General features: G+C 43.9%; 1 protein-coding gene across 1 annotated transcript in view; it reads right to left on the bottom strand.

Moving 5' to 3' along the window:
* Positions 1 to 20,298, bottom strand: part of FBL (fibrillarin) — a 234,594-nt gene that overhangs the window by 71,889 nt on the left and 142,407 nt on the right. The window contains exon 6 of the mRNA XM_044079354.1: positions 14,869 to 15,014. Within this exon, the coding sequence (XP_043935289.1) occupies positions 14,869 to 15,014 (146 nt within the window). The remainder of the gene's footprint in view (positions 1 to 14,868; positions 15,015 to 20,298) is intronic.

Genomic DNA, 20,298 nt, shown 5'->3' with positions numbered 1-20,298 from the left:
AATAGTTAGTTATACAGAAATTCCAGGTAAGCACTGGAAAGGCAGAGCAGAATACGGTGGTTAGGCTAGCACAGAGTTGTGGTTGACTTAACTAGGGGACTGATTAGCAAGAAGCATCACATTTAATTTGATAACTTCTTTAGCTCTGTCCCTCTGGCACAGCAATTGCTGCAAGATGGGCTACACTGCTGTGGAACTGTGTGTGTCAGTAGATCAGGATGGACTCTACCATTCAACAGACAGGCCATTGTTAAAGAACCTAGAGGGTACTGCAAGCAGCTACAGAATGGCTCACTGCTGGTTACAAAATGTAAGGATAGCAACCCAGTATTTCTGTTAACTAGCAGTAACCAAACTCTGTCAGTCTCCAGCACACGCAGGGGAAAGCACGATGGATCAAAGGCATTGCTTCCATGTCCGCCATTTGAAAGCCTGTACAGCAGATACATGAATGGGGTGGACTCAGCCAATCAGCTCAGGACACGCTATCCAAATGCAAGAAAGGCCAGCAAGTGGTGGCTGTACATGTTCGGCTTCTTAAGGGATGTGGCCACAGTGAATGCTTTCATTATATGCTCTGTGAAAGTATCAGCCACTGGCAAATGTCAGACTGTATGCGTTATTTTGGCAGTGCAGTTACAATTTTGAAGGAACCTAGTTATGAACCTCCTTGCTAGTTACAAGAGGAAAAAGTGCACTAAGATTACTCTCCCACAGCCTAAGACTATTTGAATATGGATCACATTTTCCACTGAAGTGGTGGAAATAGAGATGCAAAAAACTGCGCCAGCATAGGAAAAAGTACAGTTTTGTACCTACCATAAATGTAGATGTTAGAGTGCTAATACAGCTGCAGTAATCACATATGGGTTCTCTGCCATCAGGCGGTCCCTCGGTCGGGCGAATTCCAAAGTCTAGGTCCGGCGTCGGTTGTTGTCGCTTTCTTTCCTGACGTCAGTGAGGCAGGGCTATACAAGACAAAGCCGACGCCATTTTCTTCGGTCTTTCTTGCCCCAGATGTCAGGTGCCCCCAGAAGGAAGGCAATACATAAATTATATTTATATAGATGAAATGCAATATAATCAAAAATCATTAGTTGCAAGCAAATATACCATAGAAGGATAACCCCATCAGGTTGTATGAAGAGGGGTTAGGCCCTAGGGCTTTACCAAGAGGGGAAGGAGGGAGGGAAACCTGTACTGCAGCTGTATTAGCACTCTAACATCTACATTTATGGTAGGTACAAAACTGTACTATGTTCATCGTGCATACAGCTGCAGTAATCACATATGGGTAGGTGGAACTGGGATGAGCCAGAATGCCCTGCAACACAGCAGCGGCAAAGCCTGCTCTAGTTTTGGAATATAAAGGCAGGTGGTAGTGTTTTGTGAAGGTATGCACAGAACTCCAAGTGGCTGCCTCCAAAATATCTTTGGTAGGAACTCCTCTGAGGAAGGCTGTAGGGGTAGCTGTGGCCCTGGTGGAGTGGGATCTGATGCCTGTAGGGACAGATTTTCCATGATAGGAGTAACAAAACTGTATGCAGTGGCCTATGATTTGGACTTAGTAAAAACCTTAATGGAAAAGGAAGATGAAGGTCTAAAGACACCATGGGTGGAAGTGGACCTCTCCACATTAGGAGGCTCAACGCTCACAGTAGCTTCAGTGGTTGTAGTCTGGGTCTGGGCCGAGGAACCTGCGGTCTCGGTTACAGAAGACACCGCCAAAGACGTGTTGTCGGTAGTCAGGGACTGCATAGGCGTCTTGCTGAGAACCGGACCACGTGTAGCCGGTTTTGGCGTGGTGTCGGTGGGGACCATGGACCTCGCGTGTCGGTCCTTGTCCTTGCGTGTTTTGGTCAAAACGGTAGTCGGAGTCTCCGACGACATTTTATAATCAAAGGCTGTACTAAAAAGTGTTGGGCGAACTCCGCCCGACATTTAATAGTGCGTTTATTGAAAGTCGCGCAAAAGCGACAGCCCGAGACGTCGTGGTCTGGGCCTAAACAAGATATCCAATTTTTCATAAATTCAGGAGCTGGCCGACCGGCACTTGCGAACTGCTTCTGCTTCGGGCACCGCGCGGCAAAAGACTGAAGAAAATGGCATCGGCTGTGTCTTATATACCCCTGCCTCACTGACGCCAGGAAAGAAAGCGACAACAACCGACGCCAGACCTAGACTTTGGAATTCGGCCGACCGAGGGACCGCCTGACGGCAGAGAACCCATATGTGATTACTGCAGCTGTATGCACGAAGAACATCGTGCTGAACCATCACAGGGATTCAAAAGCTGCACAATCAGCCTGTGTGTTGAATGCTTCGGCGAGTACAATGGTCATGTCTTAAGGATTGCTGGCAGCAGAAAATGTACAGCAGGCAATGTATGACAGAAAAAGTTATGTAGTCATACCAAAACACCATGAATCTTAGGACTGTCCAAGATGGCAGTAGGGTACTTTGAGACTCTTCAGCTCAGTCCCATTTTGCTGCTTTCCTGGATATGCACTGTTTCAATAGACCCCTGTGATGCATTCTTTATGTTCCTGAAAGGACACCCACAAAAAGAAAAAAACATATGCAAGTCTTTCTTTTCTCATGTACCCTTTCTGTATCTCTTCTGTCATTCTCCCTTCCTTCACTTAAAGTAAAAATATTTAGGTTAGGCTAAGATATATTAGGTCAGTTCCCCCTTTGATTCCTTATGTACATTGCTGAAAAGACACATGGAAATAGAAAAAGCAGAGGTCAGGCAGACTGCTGACACTAAAGGAAGTCAAGAGACTGTGCTGGTCTCAGCAGTCTGAGTGGGTAGCCAGCACGGGTATGGGGCACTTCAGATGCCTCAGTGTGTCACTAAAGCCCCATGCGTGTCCTGGGTTCATTAGTGGAGTAGCAGTCCTGACTCTGCTTTTTCTCTTTACATGTGCCCCTTCTGTATTCCCTTGTCAGTATCCATTCATGCTGTACTTTGGGCAGGAGAAAAATGTTTATTTACAGTGATTTGTGCCCAATGCCATTTGGCTGGTATTTTCCTGGTTGGTAGGTATGTACTTCTGCATCATTACTGGATGGCGCAGCAGTAGTGTTGTTGCCTCACAGCAAGAGGTTCTCTGGTTCAATTCTCAACTGGGGTTTCTTCTGTGTGGAGTCTGCATGTCCTTCCTGCGTTCGTGTGGGTTTCCTCCGGGTGCTGTGGTTTCCTCCCACATTACAAAGACATGCACCTGGAGAGTTTCTCCCCAGGCTGCTGCTGAAAATTGGCTTTGTTTCAAGTCTGACTTTCCCTATTAAAAATGTTAAATAAAAATAAATTACTGCAAATAATGAACCTTATCTAAAGAATAATACCACTGTGGATGGGAGTGAAGAATCGAAATGGCATACAAGGTAATGATTACACACACATGTAGTACCCAAAAATATCTTCCAAACTTCCCCTGCATCCTATTTGCATTTCTTCCCCGTGTAGGTGCTTCTACCTTGTGACAGTGACATGGCTTTCATAGCATTGGAACGACAAGCCATTCCTGCATTCACCGAGTTGCCAGCCATGTCTCCAGAAGCTTCCCCACATCTAGAGTGAAGGTACACTGGACTGCAAGAAGAAGTATGCATTGGAGTGAACTCCTGCAGTTCCTGGAAGAGAAATGTTCCTTTAACCCTGAACATGACATTCTTGTGTTGCACACTGGAGGGAACAATATCACTCATCCACTTGGAGAGCTGAGGTTTCAAATAAAGGCGATTTTTTGATCACATGCAGTCGGGCCATGTTATTTTGTGTCATCTAACAATTCCTCACCAGTGCTGGAGAAACGCAAACATCCAATGGGCAGCACACAAGGCCATATGGTTACAGAATGGGTTCATGCAGGGTCGGCAGATCAATCAGCCATAACAGTATCAATGCAGATGTTTACCTTTTAAGAAGCGATGGAGTTTATAGAAATGAATATGGCACTGCCTTGTTCTTGACTGATGGCCCTAATGGCAGCAATCCAGAATATACTGGCAACATGCACCTAGTGACAAAGGATGGGAAACAACCATGACCAAAGTAAAGACCACTATGGTAAGAAAAACACTATTAAATTTTATGAAAACCTCATTTTAAGATGGTTTCAATACTTGTAACACAGTAAAGCTATCTGTATGCTGTACAAACACCGATATTAGATTTGTTTGGTTTGACTTAGGTTATAAAAATGATACATTTCCATGAAAAACTCTGCTAGAAAGATGGCAAGGTGATAACGGACATATCCCTTTGAAGCTACTATCAAAATGCATAACCCCATGCAACACAAAATGAGTATCATGCATGTACAGACTACAGTGCTTGTGGTATTATGAAAATTAATATCTTTGCCATATTTCTGTCAATGTGTGCAATGAAGTAAGGCAAGGTCAGGGGTGAAATTAATATTCACATCAGAACAAACATCAATTTCTGACTAAAATTAATGCTCATCTATGACAACAGAAATCAATAATTGGGCTTATTTGTCGCATTATGGAAATATTTCTCAATTATGTCCATACCTTTGCAAGGGAGCATGGTGACAACACACATGATCATTTTGATGCGAACACGATTAGACAAATTCTACACGGATACATATAATCCCCATTACAGGTAATGAGATAAAATGCTTTGTCAGATTATGAGAACTATATTAAATTTCTGTGAATCTCAGTATAGGAGCATCACACACAGTATTGGTATGGTATAATTTTAAAGCCTACATTCACACAAATAATTACAAATTGTATGGGTCTACATGATCCATTCACCAAGATACTGATTTGTTTTACCGAAAAAGGTAAAAATTTATGGCTGATGCAGGGATGGGCTGAAAACTAAAAGGCAGTATGCTGCTTTCGAGAACAGATGGAAGTTGGAGGGGTGAAGTGGCCATTGACTAGCTATAGAACTTACTGGATAAAATGAGTGTTGAACTGGCTGGGCTGGCAATGGAAGATTGACAGGGTGTTGTGGCATGACAGGGGTGTAATAGTTTATTCAGAGTAGACCAAAAAAGCTTAGGGTTGTTTTGATGCTTTTTTTTTTTTGGAGATTATTTAACAAGGATCTTGGCATGGTTTCTGTGATATCTAAAATGTTGGTAGCCATGTTGCGTTTTATTCTCATACTATTCTTTTGACATTGCTGTGAGAGGAGATGCTCTACCTAGGCACATTCATCTTCATCTTGTAATTCTGAGGAATCAGTCTCTCCCCAGGGAGGGGGGGGGGGGGCAGGTTTCTTTTCCAGGGATGGTTACCTAGACTTCTTGAAATCCATGAAGTCTTGTACAAGCATGATTAGATCCTGTGGAGAGACATGGGCAAAGACTGCAGGGGATCCAGGCAGTCAGCTAGGTCAAATCTACCTGCCACTTGTACTTAGAATTCACAGGGTCACATGAGATTATTAGGCTAATGGCCCCAAGGCCCTTACAAGCCTACCAAAGGTCAACCCTTGTTCCCAGGGGTGTTTGGTTCAAGCAGACACTAAAATCAGCACCTACTGCCCCTGTCCCAGAGGGATACAGGTGGAACCCCCGGGGTGAATTTCCAGTTACCCATTCAATCATCCATATTACACAAATAGGGCCAACGAGGGGGTGTAACACAAATGGAAAGCTTGTTCCAAAGGTGGGGCAACCTCGGAGAGACAATCTGTCCTCTCCAGCAAGTCCTATTTATGTCACATACCCGGTTAAGGTCCTTTGAGCAAGTGACCCATGTGCCATTTGACTTGTGAATGTGCAGCATTTCCATTAAAGCTGTGTCAGAGATTGCTCTATATGCAAGGCAAAGGCCACCTCTGAGCAGTCTATACAATAGAGTAAAGTGACAATGATTTTAGTCTGTCTGCATCAGTCAGATCTTGAAGACCCTGAATTTTCTTTGCAAGGAACATTTGTGGTATCTCCAATTGCTGTAGGCGTTTGTAAAGAACATACCAAAGAGAGTTGTACTCTATTGTTGGCTTGATGCGGGAAGAGTACAGGGGGGGGTTAACCTTTTTTCTGGAAGCAATGCCCTTACTTATAAGATAAGCAATATAAATTGCCCTTCTTACCACTGTGGAGACATGGTGATCAAAGTTATGGTTGCTGTTGACCTGTGTGCCCAAGATCTCTCACTGACTGTGTGCTTAGGGTATTGCTATTGATGTGGTAGTTTGCACGATCACCACCCTGGCTAAAAGGGATAACTATGCATTTTTCTGCATTAAGACTAATGACTGGTGTGAAAGTCTTGGTCTGCGTAAGACCTTCTTGAAGGATATTGACATTGCTAGGGGTTTCAATGATCACTCCCAGTTTGCAGTCATCAGCAAACTTAGTCAGCCACAGTCCTTTAGTTTTAGCCTGTACTTCGGAGAAGTAGATTCCAAACAGTAGAGATGTCCCCAGAACCAATCCCTGTGGACCACCACTGGTTACGGGTCAGTTGGAGAGTCCCCTATTTTAACAGTGTAAGTTCCATCAGAGAACCAGTTTTGCAACTCGTCTGAAAATATACGAGTTGATACCCTGTCAGGTGGGGTGCAAACTGGTTCACTGAGAGAAATCATATGGTCAAAATAGGGGCCTCCACCTCCTCCAGCAGACCCATAACCAGTGGTGTTCCACAGGGATTGGTTCTGGGACACTCCTACTGTTTGGAATCTGCCCAGATGGGTGTGTATCAAAGATGCCAGAGTGGAGGATTGGGTCAAAGGCCTTGGCTAAGTCTACGTAGGCTGTATGCATAGATTTGCACTCGACTAGGGCTTTGGTGACCGTCTCGAAAAAGTCTGCCAAGCTTAACAGGCATGACCTTCCCTTGACAAAGTCAACTGTTTGGGGTCAAGTGTTTGGAGATTTCCTATACCTTTGTTAATAAGGTCTATGATGATTCATTCCATTGCCTTGTAGATAAGGCTGGTCAGGCTAAGGAGTCTACAGTTCCCGGAATCTGTGGATGCATCCCCTTTGTGCAAAGAAACAATGGTGGCAGTTTTCCATTCCAGTGGGAAGAAGCCAGTGCTTAGGCTGTGATTGAAAAGAATGCCCAATGGTGATGCTAATTCTTGTTTTAACCCATGTAGAACACAGCCCAGGATGTTGTCTGGTCCCACAGAGGCTTTACTTTTGGACTCGAGAGGGCGTTTAAGACCAGTTCCTCAGAGATGCTAGGTGAGGGACAGCTACATACTTTGGGGTATATGTGGCAGGGACAGGGAAGTGAAGTTTTCACTGAACCTGTCAGCCAGCAGGTTTGCTATATCTACATGTTCCGTACATATAGCATCATTAACTAGGAGGTCAGCACAAATCTGGGCCTTACCTTTGAAGTTATGGATGCAACTAAAGAATGCCTTGTGGTTATCTTTAGTTAAAGAAGCTAATTTGGATTCATAGTAAGCTTTGGAGGACCTCATTCACTAGGAGTCTTATTTGCTAGTTTAATAAGAGGGAGCGTTTCCACTTGAGTGTTCCCTCCTACATTTAGGCAGCAATTTCTTTCTCCTACTGTATAGCCTATTAATGGCAGTCGTCCACCAAGCAGGTTTGTTTTTCCTTGAAGCTCTTGCTTTAGTTCTATCAGGTATGGCAGAGTCAATACAACTGTACAGGTGCTCGTACAAAGCACTGATGTACAACTCAGCATAGGTGTCTGTTCCATCAGTGGGGGAAGGGTTATGAAGCTATTTATGCTGTCACACAAGAAGCTGTAATTGGCCTTAGAAGTTTTTTAGTCTAGTTGTTGCTAAGGTGGGGAGGGGGGGTCTTGTATTATAGTTACTTCCAGCGAGACTGATTTGCGGTCGGATCTCACCAGGGATGGCCACACACTGGGGGTGGTGTAGCCGTCTCCCATGTTTGTGAGCACCAGATCCAGGATGTTTTAGCCCCTTGTGGGTGTGTCAACCAGCTGGTCCAGGGCATTGGATTTGATGAAGTTCAAGAATTTTGGGAAAGCAAGTTAGAACGTGTATAATTTACTCAGTCAATGGATGGGTAATTTAAGTCACCAAAAACCAGGGTGTTTGGTTGCATCTTGACTAACTCAAATAGATACAAGTAGGCTGAGTGGATATCCTGATTCATGGAGGGGGTCCTATAACTGGCAATGACCTAAAAAGGGGTCCTACCTACTGTCAAATTGCACCTAAAGTAATTCCAGGGAATCATGCTGTTTATCCAATCTAGAAGTGTTTTTATTTTTAATGAATACTGATGCAACACCTCCTTTAATACTGACCTTTAGTTTGTGGTCTGACCGTGTGGAAGGGAATGCAACCTGGTACAACTGGGGTGTTTTCCACAGCCTTAAACCAGGTCTCAGTGACTGCATAAATGTCAGCGTCTTCCAAGGTGAAGACCGTTTCCACAGAGTGCAGTTTTTGGTTAAGACTCCTGTCATTTGGCAGCATAACCTTTAAAGGCTCAGACAGGTAAACAAAAAAAAAAAAAATACGAGTAACATTCCCCAAGATTTACAGTTTATTATACAACTGCTGTGGTGGTGCTGCGGTAGCGTTGTCACCTCACAGTAAGATGTTGTCCTGTTCGACTCTCAGCTAGAGCGACTTCTGTGTGGAGACCTGCGTGAATGGGCGTACTTTCGTTGAAGGTTGTGCGTCAGGGCTGGCAACTCTGCACATAAAAATCTACTGCCAATCATTAGCGGACCGGAGTTCCGCTGTGGCGACCCCTAACTGGGAAAAGCCAAAAGACACAACATATTATACCTTTCTTGCATACTGCTATTTCCTTGAAACCATGTTATAACTTGTTAACTTGTTAATTGTAAACTTGTTTAAATGTATAAGCTTGTCTCCCCAAGCCTCCATTGAAAATGGGCTCTTTTTGGCCCAATGTACTTTCCCGGTAAACAAACTGTAAATAAATAACCTTGAAGTTGTTTTTGGAGAGTATTTTTACGTCGGGGAATTTTGTCGAGGTCTGTCAACCACGTCATCCCAGGCTGACATACTGGATCCCCTTTAAATGACACCAGAAATTAATCCAATTGCTGAAGTTAATCATTTTGTGTTTGTATTGAGGTATCAACCTAGGCAAAGGTAAAATGCTGCTTAAGGCTAGGGACATACCTGCCAGAGACATTCAGATCATGTCTCCTAAACCTGATTGACTTCTTTGAAGCAGTCACCAAAGCCGCAGACGAGGGTAAGGTGGTTCACACAGCCTATCTAGATCGCGCCAAGGCTTTTCACACCATCCCCCACTCTGGAATTATAGATAAACTCACTAAACTAGGTATAAATCCCTATATCACAAGATGGGTTTGCCAACTGGCTCACTGACAGAACCCACACTGTGAAAGTAGCAGACTCCAAATCCGACTTCAGACCAGTAACAATTGGTGTACCACAGGGTTCAGCCCTGGGTCCTCTCCTGTTTGGTATCTACTTTTCTGAAGTACAGGCTAGCACAGAAGGTTTCTGGCTAATGAAATTCGCAGATGACTGCAAACTACGAGCCATAACTGAAACTCCTAACTATGTGGACATCCTACAAAAGGGCCTCACTGAGACAGATGCCTGGTGTCAAAGCCATGGTCTCAAGCTCAATGCCAAAAAGTGCATTGTCATCCCTTTGGTAAAAGCTCTGTACGCATGAGCTACCACATAGGTGGTAGTCTACTTAACACCGAAAGTGCGATGAGACCTTGGGACACAGGTGGACAGTAGTCTCTCCTTTGACAATCACATCGCTACAGTAGTCAGGAAATCCTTCTAAGTGGCACACCTCATCACTAAAGATTTCTCATCCAGAAAAAAAAAAAAAAAAAAAAAAGAGGTAATTGTTCCCCTCTACTCGTCACTCAGACCCAAGTACCATGCCCCTTTTGGTATGTACCTCACAAGACATCTACAACAACTAGAAAGGCCGCAGAAATACCTCACAGAGGATTACCGGCCTCAAACAGATGCCCTACGCAGACAGTCTCAAAAAACTCCAGCTTTACTCTGTCGCATATTGCCTACTCAGACGATTGCCTAACATACAAAGCTATGTCACACCCAGTGCTGTTGGACATGCTCCACTTAGAAATCCCAATCCCTCAGAGCTACACGCTCTAGGGACCTAAACCTTGTCAACACAATAAACAGAACATGCTGGAGGGATAAATTCCTGTCCCAGAGACTTCCTGTACTCTGGAACAAACTACCTATCTATATCAAACAAAGCTCCTCATTAGCATGCTTCAAGAAAAATCTTGATTGGGTGGGAAACAGGAAATTCACCCTGGGATCACCTCTGTAGCTCTGCTCGACAGGGGCACAGGAAAATAATTTTCTTGGGTGGCGAAAATCAGGGTACCTTTTTGGCTAGGCTTGTATAGGCCTTAGGGCCGATAGGCTAGTTCCTACCCATGAACCTATAAGACTGAGAGCTCAGTCATGTCTTTCTTCATGTAGTCCAATGAGGTACGTCTCAAGTAATTCACAACATGGACTATGACAGAGTCATAACAGTGCCTGTTGAAAGACTTGAGTGAAGTGTGATGTGGCGGATTCTGGCACGACAGTTGACTTTTTCCTTATCCAAACTGGTGAGAGGGACATACGAGTGTCTCAACTGAGTCGCCCATGACTAAGAGGACTGTTTTTGTGTTATGCGTTAAGAGCCTGACTGGTGAGACACTGGTGTGGGATATATTATGTGTACTATGTTATGCAGAGGATGTATTATGTGAATCGTGCTTGTGTTTGGGAGCTCAATGCAATGGTGTTAGGGTAGGCTTGTGGTAAGGACTTCCGCGTATGTAGCTTTATCTGTTTTTGGTTTGGTAGGTGCAGAAGGTGATGTGCATTCTGACAACCTGCTTAGTATCAGAACTGACTGGTGAGAGAGCCTGGATTTTAGCTAGGTTCTTGATATAGTTTTCTCTCGCACAATGAATTTGTGTGGACTTTAAGTGGGCTGTTCGTGTACATGAAGCAATTGCTATATTGCATCAGGATGCCCATGTCAACCAGGCTGGGTGGAGAAACTGTGGGAAATTGTCTGACCATAACGCTAGGGAAGTTTATGTGGTGAGAAAACAGGGACAGAACAGGAAGGACCACGAGATGTAGAGGACAGAAGTGGACAAAAAATATGAAAGGCTAGTATCTGTATTGGTACCTCAGGAGCTTCGCTGAATGCATCACCGGTCAGTGAATGACAACTGCGAGAACTCACTGATGCAGCATCAGAGTACCAAGGGAAAATCTGCAGGCAGAAGTGTTTGCGTCTATAACCGTCAATGGTGCCCATTACTGATTGTCAATGTGCAAACAAGGGCAAACCCACACCCACTACTGCTTGGCAATGTGCAAACAAGGACAAATGTGGTGCTAGTGTAGCAAACAAGAGCAAGCTGATATAAACAAATTAACCAATAAAAAACTAAAAACTAAGCCCTATTCCAGCAACCTTCAATCAGATGAGTTCTAACTGCACACTCCTGCCACTAGGGTGCAGGGGAGCCCTCACCAGGAAAAGATGGCCTGGTTTAGTACTCAAGTTATAAAACAAAACTACATTTAGCAGGTTTGAATGACTTGGGGTGAACTATAAGGTCTACAGTCGCTGGCAGGCAGTAGTGACCTAAATCCAGTTCCCAGGTACTGCCTCCCACACAAAAAAAGGATTACTGCTCTCACACTCGGACATCAGAACCCTGGAGTTGGAAATAGAGGCCTGCTTAGCAGCTCTGGACCAATTCAATATCACAGCCTGTAGTCTCATGAGGACTCAGGAATGAGCTGCAGTCACTGTGGTCTCAGGAAGAAATGCAGCAGAGGACTTTAGCCTAATGGGCAATGAACTGCAAAGCAACCTCAACTGCATCACCAATTCTAAACTTGGATGGGGAGTTGGATGTGATCAGCCTCCTATATGTTCTTCTCCTTAAAGCCATTCTCCTTATGCATTAGAATGGTAGCCCTGCAGGGACTTCTACCTTCAGCCTGCATTTCAAATTGAATTTCTAACTGCATTTCCTTTTTTAAAAGACTATGGCAAAAGTGTACCTGACAGCATTAGAACACTCGCTACAGTGCCACTGCGGTTTTCATAAGGAGAAGTACCCAAAGCTCATCTACAGGTAGCTACCTGGTCTTCAGCTTATGCAAATACTAATTTGTCTTCTGCATTTAAAGCTACCAGATTTTGCCTCTGCAGTCTTGCAGGGGGCTACTATGTTATCCTTAGTCACTTTATCTTTGGTAATCCTTCCAAATGTCATTGCTGCAACAGTGAAAGCACGATGAACATAGTACAGTTGTGTTTTCTTACCATAAAGCAGAAATTGTAGGGCATCTTCACTATTGCAGTATCCTTTCCCTCATTGCCATCTTTTTCCTATGGATTGAGGTGGGCTCCATTTTTACTTTCCTTTTAGGTCCCCTCCCCTGTTGAACTGTCCTTGTCAGGCTTCCGTTCCACATTGCTTGATAAGACAGTGTTCATGGTTTGCACTCTTGGCCTACTGCACAAGAGAGAGAGTGGGGCTCCTGTTTGGTAGGTGCAAGAAAGACCTGAAGAAATGGTGTCAGGTGACTAATCATACCGAGACACCCTGATGTCTGTAGGGAGGTCGGCTGTTGGGCCAGGGGGATAGGGAAAATCTTTAGTATTCGGTCTAGCTCAGGGCTTCCAAAGCAGGAAATTCCAAATGTTATTACTGCAACAGTAACAGCACAATGAATACACACTATTAGGTCAGCGTAACAACCAACATTTGTGAAGATTTAAGATACTAGACCAAAAAGAGTCAGCAACTTGATTCGTAATCAAGATGGCACAGACCAAAATTACTTTTTCAAAGAGAAAGAAAATCAGGCAGACAAGAGTACAGCAGATTCACGTAAAACCACTACTCAAGGCTTCTAAATCAAACACCATAATTGGAAATGTAATTGCACCCTACCTACTTAATCCTGCTAATGTCCCTATTCTAATTGCCTCCTATACATGTACTTCCACATGTACCTCTACACCTTGCTGTTTTTCCTCTACAGCTTCCCCTCTCTGAATCTAATGTAATATAACATCAAAACCTTGAATGTATATAATGTAAATATTGTATATAGCTTTGTAACTCTTCTCTCTCTCCCTATCTGGAAAATTTCTCTTTCCTTTCTACCTACATGTAAGGTTCATGCTAAGAGATGCTGCTAACTAGCTACTATTTTCATCCCGGACATGTGTGTACTCCACTTTTGCTACTAAACTGCCTGTCTCTACTTACACCAGATTTCTTTTTCTTTTAAACAACCTCCTCCCTCTCTACTACTCAACTGTCCCCCTTTTCTTTCACCAGAATCTTGAATTTATACTTAGTACACATTGCACTTTCCTCCTTTATTTCTTCCACATACTACTAAACCTATACTTCTGTCTTTCAAATATTCACTCTTTGCAACTAACAGAAGACTTACAACTTCATAGTTTTTAAATATTTGTCAGCTTATTCCATTGCCTCAGTTCAACTTTATGCTGTGCAAATGGCTCTCTAAGCAACTACATATATGTCATGGACTATTAATTTCTTTTTTCAATTGTATTTTGCTACATCTCAGTATATAATTCTATATTTGGTTTTAAATAATCATAAGTTTGATTTTCTTGTATGTAATATGGAGCTTTTCTCCCCGGGCCTCCACTGAAAACAGGCTCCTTGAGCCCAGTGGACCTCCCCAGTTATCAAACTAGAAATAAATAAAATAAATAAATTCAGTCAGGAAAATAAATAGCCAAAAGCATTTTCAGCAATCCCCCAAAAGTCATTTTTTGCTATAGAAAGGACTCCTGCACCCCCCATGTGAACTTGCATAAATAAAAACTATGAGGCTGCATAGCAGTGGAGCAACATGCAACACCAAAGACTGCAGAAAGCTGTTTTGGCTATAACAGCATTTGATTTAGTGCCATTCTGTAATTTGCTCCCAAGTACAACTGGCCAAAAGAAAGTCACAGGGCCAGATTAGTCAGGATGCAACAAAAATTTCAAGATGGAAACAGATTTTTCTTATTATTCCAAAATTTCTGCAGTGCTAGGTCAGGAAAATCAAATTTTGGTGTATTCCAGCAGTGTGATCAGATGCAAGATGGTTAACAGTTCATAAACAGCTCAGTTCAAGACAAATCCAACCTAAAAAAAAAGGGAAAGAAGGCAGAGGGTGGTGATTAAGGAACACATTAAAAATGGAGTGCAACACACAGTTTGATGAACAGACATTCCCTTTTTGCTTGTGCATCCTGAAGCCAGGATACAAAAAGTGTTTTCAAGTGCAATAGGGGTTTGGCTAGGGTTAAGATTAAATTGCTACAGCTCCTGACGAATGATTTAGACTGAGTGAGGAACAGAAGAAGGTGCCAAAGGGAGGTGGGTCAAAGTAAGTGAGGGCACTCTTGGACAGGGTTACTAGAATGTTAAGTTTCAGGATGATGCATGAAAAGTCAATAAAATGAGGCTGTAAGAAAAAGGATACTCTTCCAACAGAACATCCTCAAAGTAGTATGCAAACAATGAAACAGCTGACAAAATGCTGACTGGTCTTAGAAAATTCCAGCAACAAACATTACATCTACTTAAAGTAGTACCAATTCAATGCAATAATTGGAAATTTTACATGGGGATATTACTTTTTCAGGTATGACAGAAACACAACATGAACAGCAGGCAATTGTGGCTGACTACAGTTAAAAAAAAAAAAAAAAAAAATCTCCACATTTGCAAAAATTTTATACCATACTGTATTAATACTTGCCTTTACCCTAAACTCTTTGGGCCAGACTACTGACCTCCTGTAATGGATAGCATCATCTTGCCTTCAGTGACAAAACTCACCTGTACATCCCGACAACTACAGCATGGTCTCTTTCGTAAGGCTCCAGTGTCAACTGTTCTTGTGGTTTCATGTTCTCCTGTTGCATTTTCTTCACTTCAGATGCAAATACAGCTTCAGGTGCAGCAGTTGAGTCAATACAGTTTGCCTGTACAGAACCATTAAATGTTTAAGTGGAAGAATGCATCATACTTTTATTTAAATTATTTCCTTGATTTAAGCATACTACAAAAAAAAAAAAAAGGTCCCCTATTAAAAACAAACAAAAAGATAAGAAAATGCATTCTCAACAGAAAGTTACAGCGGACTAAAAACTGCAGTTGTGCAAATAAAAGTAAATGTTTGAGAAGGATCACTGCTGCAGTATAACTGAAGATGCATGGGAATTAGCAAATTTCCACTCAGCCAACCCAACCCCCTGTGCTCTGTGGACATTCAAGCATACGCCTGCTACACCTTAGCACAGAGTACAACGCCAGAATCCCAGATTAAAAGAGCAATCAGCCTGCACCATCTTCATTCCCCCCATGGAGGTATATCTAATGAAGCAAATGTCCTCCCCTCTTCTGTGCTCCTCATGGCCGTACTGTCCCAACTGCAGCTTCTGCAAATTCCTGGGGAAATGCAAAAGACAGATTTCCTCCAGTGCCTACCCATTAGGAGCAGAGGAAAAGAAAAAAAGTTTGCCTAGAGCATTGGGAACAGAAGAAAAAGATGGAATAGGTACATCATCCTCCCTCAATATTATGGGAGAAATCTAAATAGGGAGAGTGGGAGAAAGCAAGAAGGAAAGGTGGATGGGAACTAATACTTCAGCAGTGACTCTACGCATAAATGTAGTGTTATGGTCACTGATCTCAACTACACCACATTCTTTGCCCGGATCACAGCTGTAATACATATGACTACATACAGAAAAGTTACCACATAATTCATGCTGATGGAGAAGGATACTAGCCCAGACTAGTGGATCCTTTCAGCTCCTTCCCAAGGATGCTCTTGGAATTCAAGCAGACCTTGTAAGTTGGCCTAGTCAGAACCTGTTCTGTCAAGACTGGATGGTAACTTTATACCATTTAGAGACAAGTGTGGGTACAGGACAAGGTAGCTGCTTCACAGATATAATGGGTAGTAACATTAATTTAGTGACAGCTGCCCTCTTAGAATGGGTTGTTACATGCATCTATAAGAGATCTGCCATGTCTTTCATAACAAAATGGATTTTTTTTTTTTTTTTTTAAGTCTGCTTGGTGGCTGGACTGCCTTGTTTCCAAAGAGCAAACTTTTCTTTCCTTTTCCCTACACAGAAACTGCAGACAGCTCAAATTACTAACATGCACAAAAATTCTCATTTTTTGGTGGCTGGACTGACTTGTTTCCAAAGAGCAAACTTTTCTTTCCTTTTCCCTACACAGAAACTGCAGACAGCTCAAATTACTAACATGCACAAAAATTCTCATTTTTGGTTGAAAGGAAAATACAGAAATAGAAACAGTCCAAGTAACAAAGACCTCTAACTACTTTCTAGCATGAAGGGCTGGTTCTTGCACGCACACTCCCCTTCTGAACCACCACCTAAATGGCTCCCTGCACAAGGGTGTAAAATGCTGAAATTCTCCTAGGTTACATTACAGCCACAAGAACAGCTTCCAAACCAGAAATTTTATACAGCAGAAGCTTCTGCCTCAAAGGGAGCCAATGTGCTTCCACTGGGACAGTTTAATGCCCAAAGTCCAAGGGACAGCCGTCCTTGGTGGATTTAATAACCCCTTCAAGGTACTTGACAATGTGTGTTTTTTGCCAGAGGAGGATTTAGATGAAGACAAGCCAAAAGCATCATTTACCCACCTTGTGTAGTTGGACATTTGAGTGTGGTCAGTGTGGTCACTGTTGCAGTCTTACTTACAGGGGCCTCTGCTGCATGCAGAGTCCGACATCCAGCTTGACTTCTCAAAGTTCTTTCTGGCCTCCAAGGAAGGAGCCATACATATTGTCAGGGTCTGCAAGACTGAACCATATCCATCAGATAACAGAAAACATTGGGCCACGTGCAAGTCTTTGTCAAGACTAGAGATGCTAGCTTTACTTGCATCACAACTGACAGTTATAACATCTGTAAAGCCCACCTCCCCCCATTTTCCCCCAGTATTGCCATAAGACTATTTTGTATGCAAAACACCTTGACATTACAAGAAACTCAAAAAGTTTTTTTTTGAAAAAATGTGAAGCCCAGTTGCTTGCACTGGTTGGGTAAGGTACTCAGCAAAATAGGTTTACAGTAGAAAACAAGTTCCACTTTACTCATCTTTTTACCAGAGGCTATACATACCCCCCCCACACACACACATTGACAGTATTAATGAACATTAAAAAAAAAAAAAAAAAAAAAAAAAAAAAGCATGAAGACAGGGAAATGCATAAATGTTTAACAGAGCATGAACCAATTCACTGAACTTCCACGAGAGTACTTTCCTAATTCTTATAAGGTGCAGCAAGTTCAGTTTTCCTTGCAAATCACTAAATTAGAAGTTATGTACTCACCATAACGTTCCATCTGAGTAGGTGACTTCATTTGGATGCAACCTGTGGGTTTCGGATCCGACCTCGGATCCGAGCCGGCATTTCAAAAGCTTAGGATCCGAGCTTCTAGCTCCTCCCTCTACCCATAATCCCCTGCCAAGCCCCAACTGACCTCAGATTGAGTTTGCCTATATAATAATAGAATAAAAAGTATCTACATAGATGAATAAACTCTTATTGTATAAAGGTCGGGGGGATGGTTACATCCAAATGAAGTCACCTACTCAGATGGAACGTTATGGTGAGTACATAACTTCTAAATCTGAAGTAGGCAGACTTCATTTGTCTGCAACCTGTGGGACAGAGTCCCCAGCTACCTAAATCTTGGGCGGCCGTCATGGAAGGATGTTCCGGAGCACCGCTGAGCCAAAGGATGCTCTTCCCCTGGAAACAACATCCACCTTATAATGAGAAATGAAGGTATGAGACGAGGCCCAAGTGGCTGCCGCGCAGATATCATCCAATGGCACTCGGGACTTAAACGCGGCTGAAGTGGAAACTGCCCTAGTGGAGTGAGCAGTAACCCTCTGAGGAGCAGGCCTACCTGAGGTGTCATAAGCCTGCAGTATACAATTAGCAATCCATCTTGACAGTGTGACTTTGGAAACTGCTTTGCCCATAGCAAATTTAGCAAAGGAGACGAACAGTTGATTTGATTGTCTATGACCAGCCGTTCTGTGAATGTAAAAGTGGAATTGTCTATGAACATCTAAAGAATGCAGCTTATACTCTCCTTTGTTTTTATAGTTGGGAAAAACACAGGTAAGTTGATTGATTAATATTAGATTCCGAAGAAACTTTTGGAAGAAAAGATGGATTGGTCCTGAGGCACACCCTATCGAGAAAAAAGGAGAGGTAAGGCGGTTTGACGCATAAAGCCTAAAGTTCCGACACTCTTCTGGCTGATGTGATGGCTACCAAGAAGGCAGTCTTCCATGAAAGGTACTTTAGATCTGCAGAAGCTGCAGGCTCAAAGGGGGAAGCAGTAAGGGCCTGTAGAACTAAGGATAGGTCCCAAGGTGGTACAGCTTCTTTGACAGGTGGCCTCGACAGAAAAACTCCTTTAAGAAAGGTCTTGCAAAGTTTTGCAGTCATGAGTGGAAGCTGACTCATGACCCATATGATAATGGGAAATCGCTGCCATTTGTACCTTTACCGTGGAAGAACTCGCCCCTTGATGAAAGAGGTCTGTTAAGAAGTCCAGTACCGTAGACATAGGTGCCGAAAAAGGATCAACATTTTTCTGGACCGCCCAAATAGAAAACCTTTTCCATTTGCTCTGATAAACCTTCCTAGTGGAAGGTTTATGAGCCGCCACTAAAATGGCCTTGACAGGTGACGAGATACCAGGAGTCCTAATCAAGGATGGAACTGGAGCAGCCAGGCTGCCAATTTCAGGGTGTGTAGATTCGGAACCGGGAGTCCTAGAGGATGGGAGATGAGATCCAGGATCGGATCCAGAATCCAGGGCGGATTCACTTTGTGAGACCATATATAAGGGAACCAGGGCTGATGAGGCCAGAACGGGGCAATGAGAATCATTCTGCTCCCCAAACTGTTGGCTTTCTGCAAGAGCCTCTGCATCAAAGGTAGTGGAGGATAGGCATAAAGGAGGCCGGGAGGCCAAGCATGCACCAGAGGGTCTCTCGGGGATTCCCCAGGTGGGGGAAGTAGAGCGAAGAAACTGCCGCATTTGGCGTTTGAGTGAGAAGCAAAAAGATCGCAACAGGGTTGCCCCCAGACGGCAAAAATCTTCTTCGCTACCAGCGGATTGAGAGACCATTCGTGTGGGGAAAGAATGGTGCGACTGAGCTTGTCCGCAAGGATGTTGGATTTTCCCGGAATGTGCATTGCTATGAGAAAGCGTTTGGTGGAAATTGCCCATTCCCAGACTCTCATGGCCTCTCGACAAAGGGGATAGGACCTGGTTCCCCCCTGCTTGTTGATGTACCAGACTACCGACATGTTGTCTGTCTGGATCGCAATAGTCCCCGTAGGAAGAAGGCTGTGAAGTGCTTGCAATGCTAGGAGCACCGCCCTCATCTCCAGGACATTTATATGCAACGAGGTCTCTGAACTGTTCCACGTGCCTTGGACAATCTTGCCCGCAGAATGCCCCCCCCACCCGAGGCGAGAAGCGTCCGTAGTCACCGTGGCTCGGGGGAATGTTGCACAAAAGGGTCTCCCTACTAGAGGCTCCGGAGACTGGAGCCACCAAAACAGGGAGTCCTTGCATGCCTTGCTGACCGCTATCGGGCTGTTGAGAGAGGAGTATAGCGGGGACCACTGGACCTGTAGGGTCCATTGAAGAACCCGCATGTGTAAGCGAGCATGAAGAAGTGGAATAGCTGCTACCATTGAACCCAGAGCCCTCAGGACCGAAGCCGCCGTGGGTAACGGTTGCAGGACTGCTGTGATATGACACCTCAGGCTGGACAGCCTGTCTGGGGTGAGGAAGGCCCGCATTGATCTTGTGTCCAACCTTCCTCCTATGAAATCTATAAGTTGTGTGGGGTGCAGTAAAGATTTTTCCCAATTTATGGTGATGCCCAGCCTTGGGGCCATAAGAAGGAAATGGTCCCTGGCTGAGCACAGTAGATGCCTTGATGATGCCGTCAGGAGCCAGTCGTCCAGGTACGGAAAGACCTGTAATCCCTGGAGTCTCAGGTGGGCCGCTACTACTGCTAGTACCTTGGTGAACACCCTGGGGGCAGAGGTGAGACCGAAGGGGAGGACCCTGAACTGGTAGTGACTGGCTCCCAGCCGGAAGCGAAGGAACCTCCTGGACCGTCTGTCCATCCGAATGTGGTAGTACGCGTCCTTGAGGTCGAGAGAGCACATCCAATCGTTCT

Source organism: Protopterus annectens, chromosome 8.part0, assembly GCF_019279795.1.
Source record: "Protopterus annectens isolate FY-2018-M chromosome 8.part0, PAN1.0, whole genome shotgun sequence".
In the NCBI taxonomy this organism is placed as follows: domain Eukaryota; kingdom Metazoa; phylum Chordata; order Ceratodontiformes; family Protopteridae; genus Protopterus; species Protopterus annectens.
Note: the sequence above shows the minus strand (reverse complement) of the source record. Positions and strands in the feature narration are given on the sequence as shown.